We start from the raw sequence: 17,740 nt of genomic DNA on the forward strand, positions 1-17,740 counted from the left end.
ATCCTCTAGATGCCAGTAACTCTCCTGCCCCAATTATGACATCCAAAAACCTCTCCAGACATTGCCAAATATCCCCTTGCAGGGGGTGGTGGAAGGGAATGGAAAGGGGGCAAAACTGCCCCCTATTGAGAACCACTGCTCTCAAATCTCTGAGGATCCCAAGCCTGTGAATGCTACCAGGAATCACCTGGCCACCTCCAGACATGGTTCTCAAAGAAAGCTTAGACACATATAATTTAACTAACTCAATGTTCTCAACCCTGGCTATGCATTTGAATCACTGTGATATTTACAAAAGAATAACTGGGTATTAGTAGTTTTTAAAAGCTCCCCAGGAGTTCTCAATTTGTAGACAGGATGAACATATGTACTTAGAAGTCATAATACTCCTAAAAACTTAAAAAAAAAAACCACTAATTTATTTCAAAGAGGAAATATCCAGGTAGTTTCAGAGCAAGGAAAAAAAATTCCAGGTTGGTAGATGGTAGAACATAGTCCACTGGAAACATTTCACATTTACTTTTTGTTCTGCGATCATCACAAAGCAATTGGGAAAGTGGATACCTCTGGGAAGGCTGGGCTTTTTAACAGTTTGAGAATGAATCACTTGGTGTAGGGCAATTTCTCTGGTGCTTGTGAGTTACAAGCTTGTGTAAACTTGTCACCAAAGCAGCATCAATTAGAGCACTTCACAGGGAAGAGCCTGACCAACAGGAAATTCCCCAAATGTAATGTTTGTGATTGGCAGGGAAGGAAGGAGGGGGAAGAGGAGCAAGATTTAGCAAGTGCAAGCAAGAGAGGCCTTCTGATAACGTTTTTCAGCACATGAAAAGTACAACCAAATTGCTACCTCTTTCCTTTGTTAGTGCTTCAGTAACAGTGAAAATAAAACCAGATGATGAAGGTCTTTATATTTTAGGATCCCAGGAACATTATGTCCAGAAGATGTGCACATTCTGGCAACTGCCAATCCATGTCTTCTGGCTAGCCAAGAATCTTGGCCAGTTATTGATCTTCAGAAAGGTGTAGGATGCATTAGACAAGGCTCAATTTTCCTCGTGGCCTTCGGCAACTCACTTAACTTCCCTGAGCTTCTGTTTCTTTATCTGAGAAAATGGGAAGCATGGCATATACCTCAAACAATCACCATGAGAATTAAATTAGATAATAAATATGGAAGTGTTTTGTGAGTTGTAAAGCCCAATAAGGTAATTCTATCTTTCCAGGGACCTTCTATCCTGAAGATTCCTCTAGTCCAGGTTCCAGTGGCTTTCAGTTTTGACTTCTAGGGCATGTGAAGAATAATGGATGAGTGCAGCCATTGACATCTTTTTTCAAACGTCTATCCTCAAGTGGACAATTAGGAAAATACATTTGAGTTAAAAATACAGAGTGATGTATTTTTCATGACTGAGGTTACAGTTGTATTTTAGGTTATTATATACCAAAGACAAGGAAATTAGTTGGTGCCCTCTAAAATGCAAAGAGCAAGAGATTAATCTGATAAATGGTTTCCATTAAAAAATTCCATTTGGTTTCCCAAATTTGTCTTGTCTCCTGAGGTTTCTGAATGCCACAATGTCCTTCCCCTGTGCTTTCCAGCTGTAGTCTACGTTTCCTTTATTCCGAGGTTTGAGGAATATCTGTATTCATACAAAGATAGTGGCACAACATAACTACAGAGTTAATGCTAATCCGTGGACATATTAACTGAAATCACTATTTTGTCTTTCAATTTAGTTTTGGTTGATACTCAAAATGTAATCTTTGTGGAATTTGAAAACAAGGCTTTTGTAATGTCATTTCATACAAGTAATGCAGCTAAGATCATCCAAATAAGTCCATGGTCAAAGTTCTAAGTGATTAGTGCTCATCCACTAATAAAGATTCCCATCAAAGGATAAAATAAACAGAGCAGGGAATATTCAGTGCTATTCTGGGGGAAGCTGGTGGAGAAGAGGTCGGCATTTGCAAGCTTTTACTTGAATGCTTTTACAGTGAGGTGCCTCACACGGCTAGCAGAGAAAATTGGATGGATTCCATCCTAGTCTTATGAAAACACAGATGCCTGGATGCCATCTTTTCTGAAGAGAATACTAGTTCAGCCAATTGCAAACCCAGAACTGAGCACACTACTACATTATCACACTAAGTTCATATTTATCTGTTTTGTCTTCAGTTTGTTCTGTCTCGAAGTCTGGGTCAGGGTCTGGGTGGTGGATTTCAATGACAAGCACATAGATGAGGCCTCCAATGACAGCGCCAACCAAAGGGCCCACTACAGGAATCCACCAGAAGTTATTTCCAGCTCTGAAATCAAACAAGAAATTAATGATATTGCACTTGGACCTTTCTCCTGATATTATTGTTTAGTTATCCACTAAACAAGCCAGTCTTTCTCAGGCTCATGGTTCCCTTTTAACTCAGCAAGAACTAAGCATAAGGACACTCACTGTAGCTTGGCAACCATCATCCTGGATTTTCCATTTACCTGATTTCAGATGATCTATTCCATTTTCCTATGAGTACTCTTGAGAGAATATGCCCCATTTATTTTCCTTTCAGAAAATATAGTCCCTGAACCCACTGTCAAAACTGAAGACATCTAGGGATAGTTCAGGTTGATTACTCAGGAACTGCCTTTCTTGTATCCTGAAATGAGGAATCCTGGGGATAATGAATGGAAAGGTGTGGAGGGCTTCCTGGAAATCATCCATCTATGAGGGCAACCACAAAATAAACAATCAGGAAATGTTTATCAATGAATGAATTAATTTTAAAAAATTAAAGGTGGATATATGAATTACCTACTAAATATAATTTAGTTACATGCTTATTTTTTGAGGTCACAGCTTAAAGTTCCTCTCTGATAAGGGTTTTGTGCCATGATTCTGTCTTCTAAAGAAGTCTTCAATGACGGTACATTATATTAAAGTATAGTTATGGGAGAAAGCAGATGCCTTTGTAAATTGTCACCATCTTTTTCAGAGACAGGAAATTGATTTAAATAGCTCCATAGAAAGGAACATGATCCTCAGAAGCAAGCAAAACTGTACAATATATTGTTCAATGACCTATATATTTCAGATAAAACTTTTTAAAGCAGGGGAATGGTAAACACAAATATTCAGGATAATGCAGAGGAGGCAGGGGAAATAGCAAGAGCACACACATATACTTGAGGACATCACATTGTCCTACCTAGAAAAGGTTGATGGCTGTCCTTTTTATCCTTCTGCTTAATAACTACATATATGTTCCATGTGGCCTTTTATTTCTATCACAGTTTGATTAGAAAGGATAATAAAGGAAATAAGCCCTGCCCTTGAACTTCGTTCTTTCATCTGCATGGTGGTCTCTTCCACCTGGATCATTCAAGCACTCCAAAATCTTGGATTAGGAATGCAGGCTGGAGGGAAGAGCACCGAGGGTGAGCACAGCAGCCACCAGATGTCACTCTTACGGCATGGGAGAGAGGAAGCTGCACTCGCTGCTTTCTCAGTGCCCCTTCACAAGCCCCCAAGGACTTTCCTAGGAGAGGCACATGGGCTTTAAAGAGCTAGGAGACTTCTCTTTGGTAAACACATGAAGCAAGTCTAAGCCATCTAATTTGTCTACCATTTTCTTTCGTTCATCATGATTTAATGGCAAATCTCACTGTCATTTAACAGATTAGTGTCCCAGATATCTGCCAGGACACATGTCCTCTTTTCACTGGCTGGGCTCTTCCTTCTGTCAGGGCTGAACCTGTTGTGCCAAGGTCACAAGTCATAAATGAAGGTCCTTACATGTGGTATACTTCTTGGCCCAGTCTTAAAAGTCCACAGTGTCATTTGTACGCTGTGATTGGGATATCCCAGGAAAACGTCTGTGTTATTTGCTTAAGGTACATACCATCATCAGGGATTCATTCCTTTGGGTAAACTATTTAAAATATTAACAATACTCCTGAGATCCTTCATGTATGAAGTCATAAACAACTTAATATGAATTAGTGGAGAGAGCTTAGATGGGAAACATCCTAATATTTAAGGGAAAAGCAATAGTCAGCTAGAGTCTGTTGACTTGCCCTCGTTGGACCCTCTGGTGCCCCACTCCGCCATCATCCTCACTGCCTGTCTTACAGGGGCAAGTGAGGACTTGAGAATAAGGCAGTCTTGGTTTTATCTGAGACCGAGGGTGTAGATCCAAGCTGGGATATCTTCTGAGATGCTTATCAGGAATAGGGAATCCTGAAAGGATGGGAGAGTCTGGGAATACTTTGGAGACCTGTTATCCCTCAAAGGTTTTCTCAGAAATTTTTGACGATTATCGGCCAGCCAGCTCTTTCCTAACTGGTTTCTGATCCTCTACTCTCCTTTTTATCCATTTTATGTAGTAATGTCAGATTAATTTTGCTAAATTGGAGCTCTAAACACATCAAACTTTTGCTCTAAATCTTTTGCTACTTCCCATAATCTACACAATAGGGAGCGGCCAAAACCCAATTTTTTCATTCTGGGAGTTTAGATCCTCTGTGATCTAACAAGAGTTGTCATTTCCAGCCTTCTTCATGCACCCTTCCAGATAGACTAGATCACATGTCATTTGAACATTTGTCTTCGTATACAGCAGCATCTCTGCCTGAAATATTCTCTTTGTCCCTGTTTAAACATGTCCAAATACTATAAAATGTCCCTACTTCCACCCCTATAATTCCTAAATTTGAAGCTGAAAACCGTTCAAGTGCTGGTTTTAATGAGTCAAATCTGTTTAATGCCATTTGACAACTTCAACTTGTGTAAGAGCCTATGCTAACCCCTCTGAAACAAAACACAATTAAAGCTGAAGGACAGTAACTGGTTTTTGTCATCTCCAGCACAGCTCCTTGAATGAGAGCTCAGGTAGCTGCATGGATGAATAAATGAATGAATGAAGGGAGAAGACCCTGACAGAGGGACACGGAGCTCAATTTGGCACTAGGTGATTGTAGCACTTTGCCACAGACATGATCTCCTGCATATACATAATAAAGCCAAGAGAGAGTAGGGAAAATCTCTGCCTATCTTAGAACCACGATCACTCTTAGAGCTTTGGATGAATCACCAAGCAGGGCTCAAAGGGAGGCCTTTGAGGCATCTTTGTTCAGGGTCTGTGTGAAGCTAACTGAGGTGACCTGGTCATGGGGGCAGTGGTCTCCTAGAGCGAAGCTCAAGAAGGTGGAATTAACGAAACTCATAGGTTAATTCTGGGCTCTGATTATCTTTCTGACATATGTTTTTCATTCTCTGTTGGAAGAATACAAAAGATCCTTCCTAGTTGGAGGCGTTTTGTTCAACCTTTTCATGTTCTAGTGGTAATCATTCTGGAACAAGAGCCCTTCACCTGTGGTACTCTTAACAATTTGTCTGAATAATTCTTTGTTGTGGGGATCTGTTGTGGGTACTGTAGGATGTTTGGCACTATCCCTGGCCTCTACTCACTAGATGCCAGTAACAACTTTCATCTCCACCCTCCCCAGTTGGGACAACCAAAAATGTCTCCAGGGGCATTGCTAAATATCTCTGGGTGGAAAAAAATCACCTCTGGTTGAGAACCACTGCTCTAGAAAATTCACTGCATTACTAGTTTCTTAAAGATAGGGGATGTGGCTTGGTTTTCTTTGTATCCCTCATCTCTTAGGACATGTCTGGAATATAGTGTTTATCCATTATTTCGTTCAGACATTTATTAACTTCTATGAGACTCTGTATATGACAGGCCCGAGTCTTGTCACTGGGAGTGCAGCAGTGAGGAAGCTGCCAGGTCCCTGTCCTCAGCATGCTTATACTCTAACAGCTCTCAACCCTGTCTCTGGTATTCTGACTGGTATCAGTTATTTCAATAGCTAGTTTTTCACATTGGAGAAGACAACCCAACTTACACTTAAATAAGTCATAACATGTATATGACTATATGTATAGGTCAGTGTTTAGAAACACTCAAGTCTTTTCTCATAGCAAATATCAAACTAACATTTCCTGACACATGTCTCTCCTGCCTCTCTTTCTCTGTATTAGAGCCCTGTTTCCTGATGAACCAAGTGAGTTCCTTTCCCAGAGAGAAATGTGATAAATGGATGGGGACAGGCCACTGTGATTTTATGGGGCAAAAGTGGGAAGGAAGAAATGGGTACAGATTGTCCTGGAAGACTGGTCCCGACAGTTGGCATGTTTCCACAGCACATTCTGAGGTAGAAAGCTTGGCATCTTGCCTTTTTTTATACACAGGCTCTCTTTTATGTCTGTTCTACCAGGGACTTCCTACTCATACCTCAAGACCCAACTCAGCTCTCACTTCTTCAGTGATGCCTTTTCCAATTTCCCCAGGCATAGCTAGCTAGTTACTCTCTTTTTTTTTTTTTCAACGTTTTTTTTTATTTTTTATTTTTGGGACAGAGAGAGACAGAGCATGAACGGGGGAGGGGCAGAGAGAGAGGGAGACACAGAATCGGAAACAGGCTCCAGGCTCCGAGCCATCAGCCCAGAGCCTGACGCGGGGCTCGAACTCACGGACCGCGAGATCGTGACCTGGCTGAAGTTGCATGCTTAACCGACTGCGCCACCCAGGCGCCCCGCTAGTTACTCTCTTGTCTAGCACTTAGTTTTAGGAGTTGCCAGAGCACTTATTATGTTGCTCAAGGCTAGTGTCTTAGCTGATTTTGAAATTTCCTTACCTAGCACAGTGACCACAGCACAGATAGTGTTCACTAAAGATAGGTTGAATGACTGAAGCATACATAGCATGATTCCCTAGAAAGAGCCCTGTAGTAGTATCGGAATATGTAAATTCTTGCCGCAACTTTGTATCAAAGTGAATCTGCAGAGAAGTTATACAACCAAAATATCCACATAAAACCATATATCAATTGAGGATTGATTATTATTATATAGGGCAAGGCTATCTCTTCTGGAATTTACCTGGAGCTTCTCTCTCTGTCTCTTTCTCTCTCTCTTTCTCTTTATCTGTGTCCATGTCTGTCTTCCCCACCCATCCCCTACCATACTGCATACCACAAATCACTAGTGAAATATTCCATACTGATGACCAGAGTGTGCCCTTAACCTCCGTGCTCCCATCTGAACTCTCTTTGACTTCCATAGTGCAAACACAGCTCTCCCCAGTAAAGCATAGCATGAATCTTTCTCTCTCCCCCGACACCACTGTTACTTACGTGAAGACCTCAAACCCCCATCCTGCCAAAGCAGTGAAAAGCCTGGGACTCAGGTCTCGAGCTGGGTTCATGGCACAACCACTGTTCAATCCCAAGGAGGAAGAAATGACAATAATCAGGAGGCCGATGGCAATGGGTTCTAGGCCTTTGGGCACTCCCAAATTTCTGGAGTCAAAAATGGCAAAGACAATCATGAGGAGGAACATGGTGGCCACTACCTGCAGAAGGAGAAAATACATAAGGGGTTGAACTTGTATTCTACTCATTTGCCCACTGCAGAATTTACCCCCTCTTGTTAAAGAACAAACCTAGTAATGACTAACATGCATTGGTGAGCAATCCTAGATGTGGGTGCCAGTGTCATCCTCATTTACACATTCGTTACGTGCCAAGGTCAAACTCAGTGAGTGGCAGTCAGGTGTGGACCCAGAGAGTTCAGCTCTGGTGACTCTTACCTTCACTATACCATTATGCTAAGCTACTACCCAGCTAGCTAAGCAATAAACTAAGGCCCTCAGTCAAACTGGCAAGACACCAGTAGATAAATGGGTAAAGGAAATGAACAGAAAATTCATAAGAAAAACAGAATTAAGAAACAATAAGTGGGAAAATCTGATTCATAATGGAAAAATGCAAACACTACTAAACGTTAGGGAAATGATACCAGTTTCCTCAGGCTCTTCTGGCAGAACTAAATGTACCACTCTCAAAAGGAAATTCAGCAGTAATTTAGCAATATGCATTAAAAAATCCATAAAATTATCTATTCAGTTCGACCCAGCTAGGTATCTGAAAACCATACCCTGGAAATAATCTAAAATATGAAAAAAAATCATAAAACAAACATGCTCACTTCGGCATTATTTATAGTGCTAAAAAATTGGAAGAGATCTAAAAACATATTAAATAGGGAAAAAGCTAAAAATAATGGGAGTGTCTATTTATGGTCTACTCTACAGCCATTAAACATAATAAATATAAAAGCTATGTGATAATATTTAAAAGTGCTTATGATATTAAGTAAAAAATATATGCACGTTGTATTTCATATTTTAAAAATGTGCATAAAAGAAATACTGTAAGAAAACATTGTAAGAAATATTGTAAGAAATACAATAATAGGTATTCTGAAGTGGTGCATTCTAGTTGGTATTTTCCCCACTATTTATTTTCTATATTTTCCAAACTATTGTTTTACTTACTTAACCACTAATTGATGGACACTATTCACTGAATACCTATTATGTGCCAGGTGTTTCATATGTTTATCTCATTAGCATTTACTAATAACCATCAGATAAATCGTACTATTATTATTATTATTATTATTATTATTATTATTATTTTAAGTAATCTCTATACCCAACCTGGGGCTCGAATTCACAACTCCAAGATCAAGAGTTGCATGCTCCACTGACTGAGCCAGCCAATTGCCCCAAGACAAATCCCACTATTACTCTCAGTTTACAGATGAGGAAACTTGCAGAGAAACAGGTTAAGAAACTTGCCCAAGGACACACAGCTCGTAAGCAGAAGAATCAGGATGAGAACCAGGCAACTGATTTTAGAATTTGAGTTCCTCATCCTTTCATCTGTTTTCCAACACAAGAAGATTAAAAGTATTTGTATTCAAAGAATCATGTTACCCCAAGGGCGCTCTTCCCTGGAAAGTCTTTTCCCACTCTCCCAGGCAGGATAGAAGCTTCCACCTCTGGACTCCCATTACATTCGACTTTACTCCTATCACAATCATGATCACCCTGCTACAGAGGGATCTGCTTACTTGTCAGATTGGGCACCTCAACCTGAGGGTTGAGGAAGGAACAGCCATGGAGCTGTATCTGGCTCAGTAGATGCCAACAAATATCGGCTGAATGAATGATTGTTTATTAATTAAATTGTGGAATATCCTTGAACAATACTTAGAGGTAAACAATTTTGTGCTCTTGAGATAAACTGACCCAGAAATACAGCCATGGTGGCCAGAGTTCTGTTGTGTGTCCACTGACTAACAGTTGGTACTCTCTGGAACTCTCCGCAAAGCCTAAAGAATACAGAACCTTCAGGGGTCGCCCATGGTTGGAGCATCAGGGTTTTCTAATATTCAATTTCTCTACTTAGCTATACATAATAGCTGGCTTAAACCCACGGCTCTTAGAGAAACTGGCAACTCACTTTGAGAAAAGGTGAACGAAGTGAACACAGTGACTGAGGCTTAGGAGATCATATGGGGATAAGCATCGGGTAAGAGATGGCAACCCTCAGTGAGGCTGGACCTCCACTGACCAGAAGACCAAGCAATTTTCTTGTCACCAAGATACTCAGTGGTACATCTTGAAGATATGAATTGGAAGAGCATGTAACATGATATAGGACTGCATTATAAGAACAAGGTTGGGAGGGAGAGAGGGCTGGCTAATGGTTGAAAAATAACTGCTTGTTGAGGGATTTTATTGCTACCTACCATGTATTAAGCAGGTATTATTGATGCCATTTATCAGAAGACGAACCTGAGGCTTCAGTAGGTTCTGAGTGACTTGTTTCAGGGCAGATGCTTGGAAAGAGGCAAGACCGGGCCCCATCTCCCAGCACACTGCATAATTCTGAGGGAGGCTTGTGTCACTCTCCTGCCCCCAGAGTGGCAGTGTGTCAGGGATGGCTTGGCCCCAGCTAACTCTCAGGAGGAGTAAGGAGGACAGCATTGCACCAGGACTCAGGGGGAAATATGTGGGGCTAGAGGCTTCACTTTGCTCCTCACATTCTCAGAAAAGCCTGAGAGCACAGGGATGAAACCCTGTGACCACACTAAATGAAGTATGCAAACCACACTGAATGAAGTATGCAATGAAGCCACTGCCCTTTTCAATGCAAGCCAGGGTTTCAGAGAGAAAGTCAGTATTCTTTCTCTCTTAGCTCGAATGGAAAGGACCTGAAATCACAGGAGACATCTCTAAAGGTCCCTCAACAGCTCTTGACTCTGCTCCCCTCTTCTTCATTATAAGATAAACTGTGCCTGAATTTAATGGAACGTAGGATCCCTGAGAAACCCAACTGTTTGGCATCCCCAGAGTCCATTCTGAGGCAGCCCCTGCATCCCTTACTGACTCAGCAACTGCGCCAGTCAATGTGAACTGTTCCCACCCTCCCTGTCCTCCGGGCACTTTGAACCATTATCACCTAGCCATTCTCTCTCACTTAATAGAGACTGATGCCCAGAGGGGTAAAGGACGCCCAGCATCTTGTTTCCAGCTATCCTGCGTTCTCTCCCCTCCCGTCTTTTTCTGTGTTGCTGTCCCAAGTTTATGAAACAACTTCCCTCCTGCTCCTTTCCTTCGGATGACATCAGTTTTTCCTAGTTTCCAACTGGCTAATTTAGTCTCCAGGCTGGAAAGGACCTTGAAGGGGACACATCCCACAATGTCCATCATCTGGTGTTTGAATCTCTGAATCCAAGCTTTCCGGCCCTGTAGGTTACCCAGACAGGCCTACCACTAGACAGGCCTAATGACTGTTGTCCTGTGACAAAAGGGTCTATATTTAGCCCAGCCCCAATTGCTAGAAGAGTCTTCCTTTTATTGAATATAACTTGATCTCACCATAATTTCATTCATGTAGGGATTAAATATTTTATAATTAGTATATAAATACTGGTGTACAAATTTTACATACTTAATATATAAGTATAGTAATAAATATTTATTGAGTACCTGCTATGTACTAATTTCCACCAAATCTCCATGCAGGGTATACACACGAAGTCTAACTTTTTTTGCACTTGACACTCCCTCAAATCTTTGAAAGCTACTGGTACATGATGATCACATACATCCTCCCCAGCTCCTGCACGCACACCTTCTCTAGAGAAAACATCCCTACTCTCCACTCATTGCTGTGTGACCTTTTTGGATCCTCTCTTTCAGTAGTATGTCCTCTTGAAGTGTGACATTTGGATGAGTCTGATACTCCAAGTATGGAAATAGAGTAAGACCCTAAACTACTTCATTTGAATACAATCCTTCTATTTTTTCAGCTTATGATAACATTCCTTTTTATGGCAGCTATATCTCTCTGTGTCTTTTCCACCAAAACTTTTCTTATCATCCCAGCTCACTTAGACTCTCTGTTCCAAATTACTAATATGACTCCTACAGCCCAGTTTCCCATCTAATTATCTTCAGTTTTGCAATGTTCCTCTTGTTCTTAGGTGATCATTTTGTTTTTCACTAGATTCTAAATTCCTGAGCAGAGACTGTTTACAATACATTTTCCTCATATTATTCATTTTATTCTTACAAGTAATCTGATAAGTACTACTACTATCCCCACTTTACAAATGAAAACTTGAGACCCTGAAAGTTCAGTAGTTTAGCTAAGGCTACTCAGGGAGTTGGGACAGAACTGTTATTTTAAGTCAGGTACTCAGACTCCAAATCTTGGATCTTTACAACTCCTGTTTACTTGTCAGTCCCTCCAGCTCCAACACAGGGCTGAGCATATAGAAAGTGCTCAAGAAAGACTTGTTGCCTATTTGGTTTATTGATAAAGTGGGAAGGAAAAAGGCTCAGGACATGAGGGCATAGTTTCTTTCATCTATCTTAAATGGAGGTGGACAGAGTTGGCAAACTGGAAGATCCATTTTATACACATGCTCACTCTTCCCTGTCCCATCGTATAAATCCTGATCACAAGAGAACAACTTAGAGTTGCTGGAGATGTCCTCTCTCCCTTTTTTCCTCCCTCCCTCCCTCCCTCCTGTTCTCCTCCTACCCTTCCTTCCTTCCTTCCTTCCTTCCTTCCTTCCTTCCTTCCTACCAGGTTGCCAGGTTGACCAGCAACCTTCCTGGGATACAGTAAGGGAGGAAGAGACTATCAGGTTGATAATGTTGATCCTCCAACAAATAGACCAGAATAACTGTTCATTTGGCTATATCATAGATGGTGGGTGCAGCTTGTTTAAATGTGAATAAGGTGGAGACACTTCTAGCTACCTTGAGAGTTTAGATAAACCTGTGCATATGAGGACACACAGAGGATCAGTGATACTCTAGGCTCAACTACCACACTTCACAGTCCTTGAATTGAGATAGAAATGTCTTTTCTTATGGCCTCCCCATTCAGATCACAAAAGAGACTGTAATCCTGAAACAAACCCTATTTTCTCCTTTAGGGGTTGAAATGTCTAGTCATCTGCTCTCTTCTAGACCTCAACCAAAGTGAAACAAGTGTATGTATTAAAGAGGAACCAGAAAACTTTTTTAGTAGTGTCAACTTTGGTAAAGGAAAAAACTTGTTAACAAAAAGCTTGGGTTATGCCTAATGACCTCTGACTTTGGAAACACAGCCTTTCCTTTCTGCTAGCCTATAATGCAACTATGCTTTCCCCTTACTAGATCATATCTTTTCACCAGAGTTAGATCTTTGTTAAATGTACACTTACTTGGTCTGCAAATGCATTTGTCAGGGACAGATATGGAGCTGGGTATGTCGCAAAAATGTGTGCTGTTGCATTTTCTCCCACGATGAGCAATTTTCCACCAGCAAAGGACATAAGTCCATCTATGGAAGACAGAGCTCTGGAACATTAGTGTCCTCCTGGCAAAGTTGAGTGCAGCCTATGTCCTGTTTGTGCTAAATAGCTATAATCACTCAGGTTCAGCTTGGCAGATCCACACTGTTTGCCACTCCTCACTTCATAGCATGGTAGTTTTTTTTTTTTTTAAGTTTATTTATTTTGAGGGGCAGGAGAGGCATGGAGAGAGAGAGAGTGGGAGATAATCCCAAGCAGGCTCTGCACCATCAGCGCAGAACTCAACACGGGCCCAAACCCACAAACTGTGAGATCATGACCTGAGCCGAAATCAAGAGTCAGGCACTTAATCGACTGAGCCACCCAGGAGCCCCCATAGCATGTAGTTTTAGAGATGTCCAAATAAATTCCAGGATACCAGGTCAAAGATGGAAAGCCCTGGTTGCCCTCTATGGTTCACTCCAAACTTGAGCCAAATCCTTAGCCATTGGATCTGGGGAACTAATATTCTCTGGGGGACATTCTTGGAATTTTTTATATCAACCAAATGCCAAAGTGGAGCTTTGATGTACTGTAGGCAGAACTCATAATTCCCAGAGGGTTCTCAGTAACCCCCAATATGAGTCCAGAAATTGGGGGTGTGCTGTGGTACAGTGAAGATGCCCTCAGAACAAGGGAGACAGCAGTCCTCGACACAGCCAGCGCTGGCCCCAGTCCCTCCTGCCACAGCAGCTGGCTCTCCAAGTTTCTGATCTGGGCTGCAATTCTCTGTCATTCCTCTTAGGCTCTCTTTCTCAGAAAGACACTCTGGGGGAAGAAGCCTCCTTCAACGTTGTATTTCTCTAAGGCATGGTTTCATAAATTCTAGTTACTAAGGGCTTCAATTCAAGAGTCATAATGTAGGAGACTTAACTTGGGTTAGACAGAGGAACTATTTTAACAGTTAATTTCATACAATCTCAAAATTTTTTAGTTTGAAGAGTCTTAGAAGTCAATTCTCTCATTTTCCAGAGAAGGAAACTGAAACAACAAAGTCAGATGACTTACTTAAGTCACACAGCTATTTACTCACACAGCACAGAGTTAAAGTCTGGGGCTTCAATCGTCAGGGCTGTGTTTTCACCCCAAGACTGTTGCAGAACAGAAGTCCTGGTTGTTGGACGGAATGGAGAAGAGATCCCCACCTAGCCTATTCTCAACTATGCCTCTTCCCTCAAAGACTTTGTTCCAGATTCTTTCTCTAAATACTTACTCATCATATCCTTTGCTACCTACCAGTCAACACCTCCTCTCCCAGCCAACTCAGAGAAAGCTTGTGGAGAAGCCACTGGCTTATTGCTTATTTTGGGCATGTTCACATTGTGGTACTGATTGGATCTAAAAATAGATTTCAAGTTCTGCCCTCCGTTTAAGCTTGTGACCATTTTCTTAAACAGGCTTCATGAATTTGTCCTAATGATAATGTTGGTCCCATTATTGAGAACCTAGAATTCTTAGAACTGCCTGTCAACTGCGGAACATGTTCTGCTCTTGCCTTATCTTATCTCTTCCTACCAAGTAATTCTGACTTTAAAATCATGGCCAGCTGTCCTACTTACCATAGTAAATGCCAAAGAGGGCTGCAGCTCCTACAAAGGCTCCCAAAAACTGGGCTCCCACATAAAAAGGAAATTTGAACCATTTCATCCGTCCAAAGAGACACATTGCAAAAGACACAGCTGGGTTGATGTGGCCACCTACAAGAAAGATAAGATGATTAGGGATGTCAGCAGCAGGCCAGGGAGAATTATTATGAAGAAAGCCTTATCTAGAGATCCCAGGCAGAATTCAGTCTTCTAGGTAGAGAACTATATGTGAAGAGACAGAGACTTAAGCATTTGTGAGTGTAAGTATGTGTGTAAGTGTGTGTGTTTGTGTTTGAGTGGGGAGGAAATGGGAACTAGTAACCTGCAAGTGTCATTAGACACTGTTTAGAGAGTTAAGCTTTCTGAAAAGGGAGTCAGATATAGAAAGAAACTTGTACTCACGAGGCTTCCTTTCTGTCTGTATCTATCATCAATCTACCATCTAGCCATCATCCATCCACTGGGCTTTATCTATCTATAAAACAACAACCTCAAAGAGATTGATATAAACTGATAACTTCAATATATTTTTAAGTCAATATATTTATACAATATATTGTTTAAGGTTTAAATCTGCATCTAGTAATTCCTTGGTCCACATCCAGAAGGTCTCAAACAATCTTAAGATGGAAAAGAGATGTCTAAGGGGAAATGAACCCTCATAAGCCCTCTGAGACAGGGACCTCATTCTTCACCTTGGCCTTCACACAGTGAAAGGCACAGAGCAAGAGTTCAAAATATGAAAGTCGAATAAATAAATAGTCAGAGGATTTTATTCAGGTAGTTCAGACTGCAAAAGTACTGAGAGGGAAAGTTGTTTGGGAATTCGAGAGGGTGTGTTCAGGATGGTGCCTTGCAAAGCAACAGGTGATTTCTCCTGGCAGAGACGAGCGCACAGCCTGGAATACTGCTGGACAAAGCAGAGCGGTGTAGTGGAAAGAACATGAGTGCGAGACAGAGAGTGCCGCCCTCAAGTCTTGGCTCTGCCAAGGTTGTTGTAACGATCAGATGATTCATACAAAGAGCCCGGGGTGGAACTGGAGCCCACCAGGCCCAAGACAGAAGTCTTATGCGAGCAGATTGAACCCTTTCAAGGTGCTGTTCTGGGCAAGTGACCCCCTTTCCCGCACTCAGAGACCATTCTGTGATAGAGGCAACCTTAATATTTTATTTGTCATCACACAAAGCTCTTTTGTTTTTTCAAGAATTTATACAGCTTATAGAATGCTACATCAAAAACAACCAGCATAGCCTAGGTAAAAGTAGGCAGTGTGAATACTGTCACGGGGGACGTTGCAAAATTAATGGAGGAGTTGTGAGTTCCGATTGGCCAGATTTGAATGGCAGACCACTGGCATGTTCACAAGGAAGCAGGGTGTGGTAACTTCCTTCCAGTAAGGTAATGTTTTCTATTTCAAAACCAGATGTCGTTTGACCTCACCAGTCTGTGACCACAAATGAGATCTTATTTTTATATTTATGCCCAGTGCACATTGGTTATTTTTGGAATCCTCAAAGAGGGCCTCGTATGTGCCCACAAACCAGTATGTTAGCTGTAGCCACATGAGAAAGTCATCTCCCCCACAGTCTTCCTATCCTTGTCCCGTGGCTGCTGAAACAACCAATATGGGTGTCTGTGTGGATGGCAGTGGTAGGCTGGTGTGTTGTCCCTGCACCTTCCCACCAGTGGGAACGCACCAGTCTTCAAGGAGCCTCTCCAGAGATGGGGAGATGAGCTTCCTTTTCAACCCAATGCCTTCTTGTATTAACCGGGCTTAGAAACTGCTGTACTTGTATTTTGGGGTCTCACAGGCTCTCGTGAACAACTTGGTCAGCTCTCAACCCTCACCCAGAAACAGCCTCTAGTGGAAACAGTCCCATCAGCTCTGGTTCTCACCCCTCTGGCCACAGGGGCTTAACCCAGGTCTAGGGGCCAGATGGGAAGACTTCACACCATCCCTCACCCTCTCTTCCTCTTCTTGCCAGTTTCTGCCCCTTTTTTTCCTATGGTGACTGCCCAAATCCCTGAGTATATCAATGGATACAAACAGACATGGGCTGCAGTGGTGATGAAAGCAATTTCTTACACTCCTAGGGCCTGGGGTCAATATTTCTAAATAAATAGAATTCAATTCAGGGTGTTATGCAGGTGAAATATTCCCAAACCGTGTCACTACCTAAAAAACAGCTGAGAATGCACTCATGTTTATATCCCACGGTTTGTGGAAACCACACTTGTTGTGTGAACATAGGGGGGCCTTGGGGGGCAGCAGTGGAGCCTCCTGCATGCTTGTTTTAAGCCACAACTATGATCTGTGCCTGCTGGCAAGGCCTGCACTGTAATTTGGCCTTGGCACAGTCAGGATGGTCCCCTGTGTACTCTTGTGCTTAGGTAGGCAGTGCAGCCCTGGGATCACACCAAAGGCTTGACGAGAGAGTGAACATAAACACTGCTCATGCCAAACAAATCACACATACAGGCATCTCTAACCTGGACCACCCCAGGATCTGAGTCCATGTGCTATGGAAAGGGTGCCAGCCAGCAAATGACCGTTCCAGGTGCCCAGCTCAAGGAGGCTCCCCCAGGGTCGAGGCAACCATTCTTCAGGGCTCCAGTGGCAGTATCTGTCACCAGGCCAGCTGGCCAGCATGGTTGTCTGGCAGGCCTGCTCTGCCCAAAGGCCCTGCTTATAACGCCCTTCCCATAATAGACCACTGTGAATATTGTGTGACCGTGGGGACATGAGGTTTGCTGTCATGTAGACCTGCGTCAAATCTTTGCTCTGCTCTTTGCCAGTTGTGCAACTCCAGCAATTTATTTAATATCTTGGCGCTCCACTTTTCTTGGTGGGATGTAGGCAGTAATGCCTGCCTCAGAGGGCTGCTGTAGAGAAAAGAGATAAAGTATGGACAGCCCCAGGATAGCACCCAGCACGTGGTGTTTCCCTTTCTTCCTTTATCCCCAGTGGTCCTGCCTTAGTGTTCTGACAAGGATTCTGAAAGATTCTGAGTGCCTTTGAGAACTGGATCATTTCTACAGTGCTCTCCTAAGTCCCCAGTCTGTGTTAAATATCATCATTTCATTTTGCTTCTCAGAACATTGTGAGTGGCTTCCAATCAGGGCAGAATTAGCTCATGATCTGCTTGATGAGACCTGCACTTCCATGAAAGCACCAGTCATTTTGCAAGTGGCATAGACTTTTTCATTGCTGTGGGTAAAGGTCCAGGGATTTTTCTCTCTTGGAGTGATCTTCACTGGGCTCGGCATGGGGTATCCGAGAACGGCTTCCAGGCATGGGGTAGAGAAGGTAAAAGATCATATTGATGGAAGAAGAATACAATGTAGTGACTAGATTTAGGAGTCAGCTAGTTCTGAGTCCTAACCCCACCTCTCTT

General features: G+C 42.3%; 1 protein-coding gene across 1 annotated transcript in view; it reads right to left on the reverse strand.

Annotated features, from left to right (window-relative positions):
* Positions 1 to 497: 497 nt before the first annotated feature.
* The window catches only part of AQP9 (aquaporin 9), a 47,838-nt gene continuing 30,595 nt past the window's right edge, over positions 498 to 17,740 (reverse strand). Inside the window, exons 4-7 of the mRNA XM_058737587.1 lie at positions 14,318 to 14,455; positions 12,630 to 12,748; positions 7,193 to 7,410; positions 498 to 2,310 (exon numbers count right to left, since the gene is read on the reverse strand). Coding sequence (XP_058593570.1) covers positions 2,136 to 2,310; positions 7,193 to 7,410; positions 12,630 to 12,748; positions 14,318 to 14,455 — 650 coding nt within the window. The 3' untranslated portion in view covers positions 498 to 2,135. The remainder of the gene's footprint in view (positions 2,311 to 7,192; positions 7,411 to 12,629; positions 12,749 to 14,317; positions 14,456 to 17,740) is intronic.

This window comes from Neofelis nebulosa, chromosome 7 (genome assembly GCF_028018385.1).
Source record: "Neofelis nebulosa isolate mNeoNeb1 chromosome 7, mNeoNeb1.pri, whole genome shotgun sequence".
NCBI classification, from domain to species: Eukaryota; Metazoa; Chordata; class Mammalia; order Carnivora; family Felidae; genus Neofelis; species Neofelis nebulosa.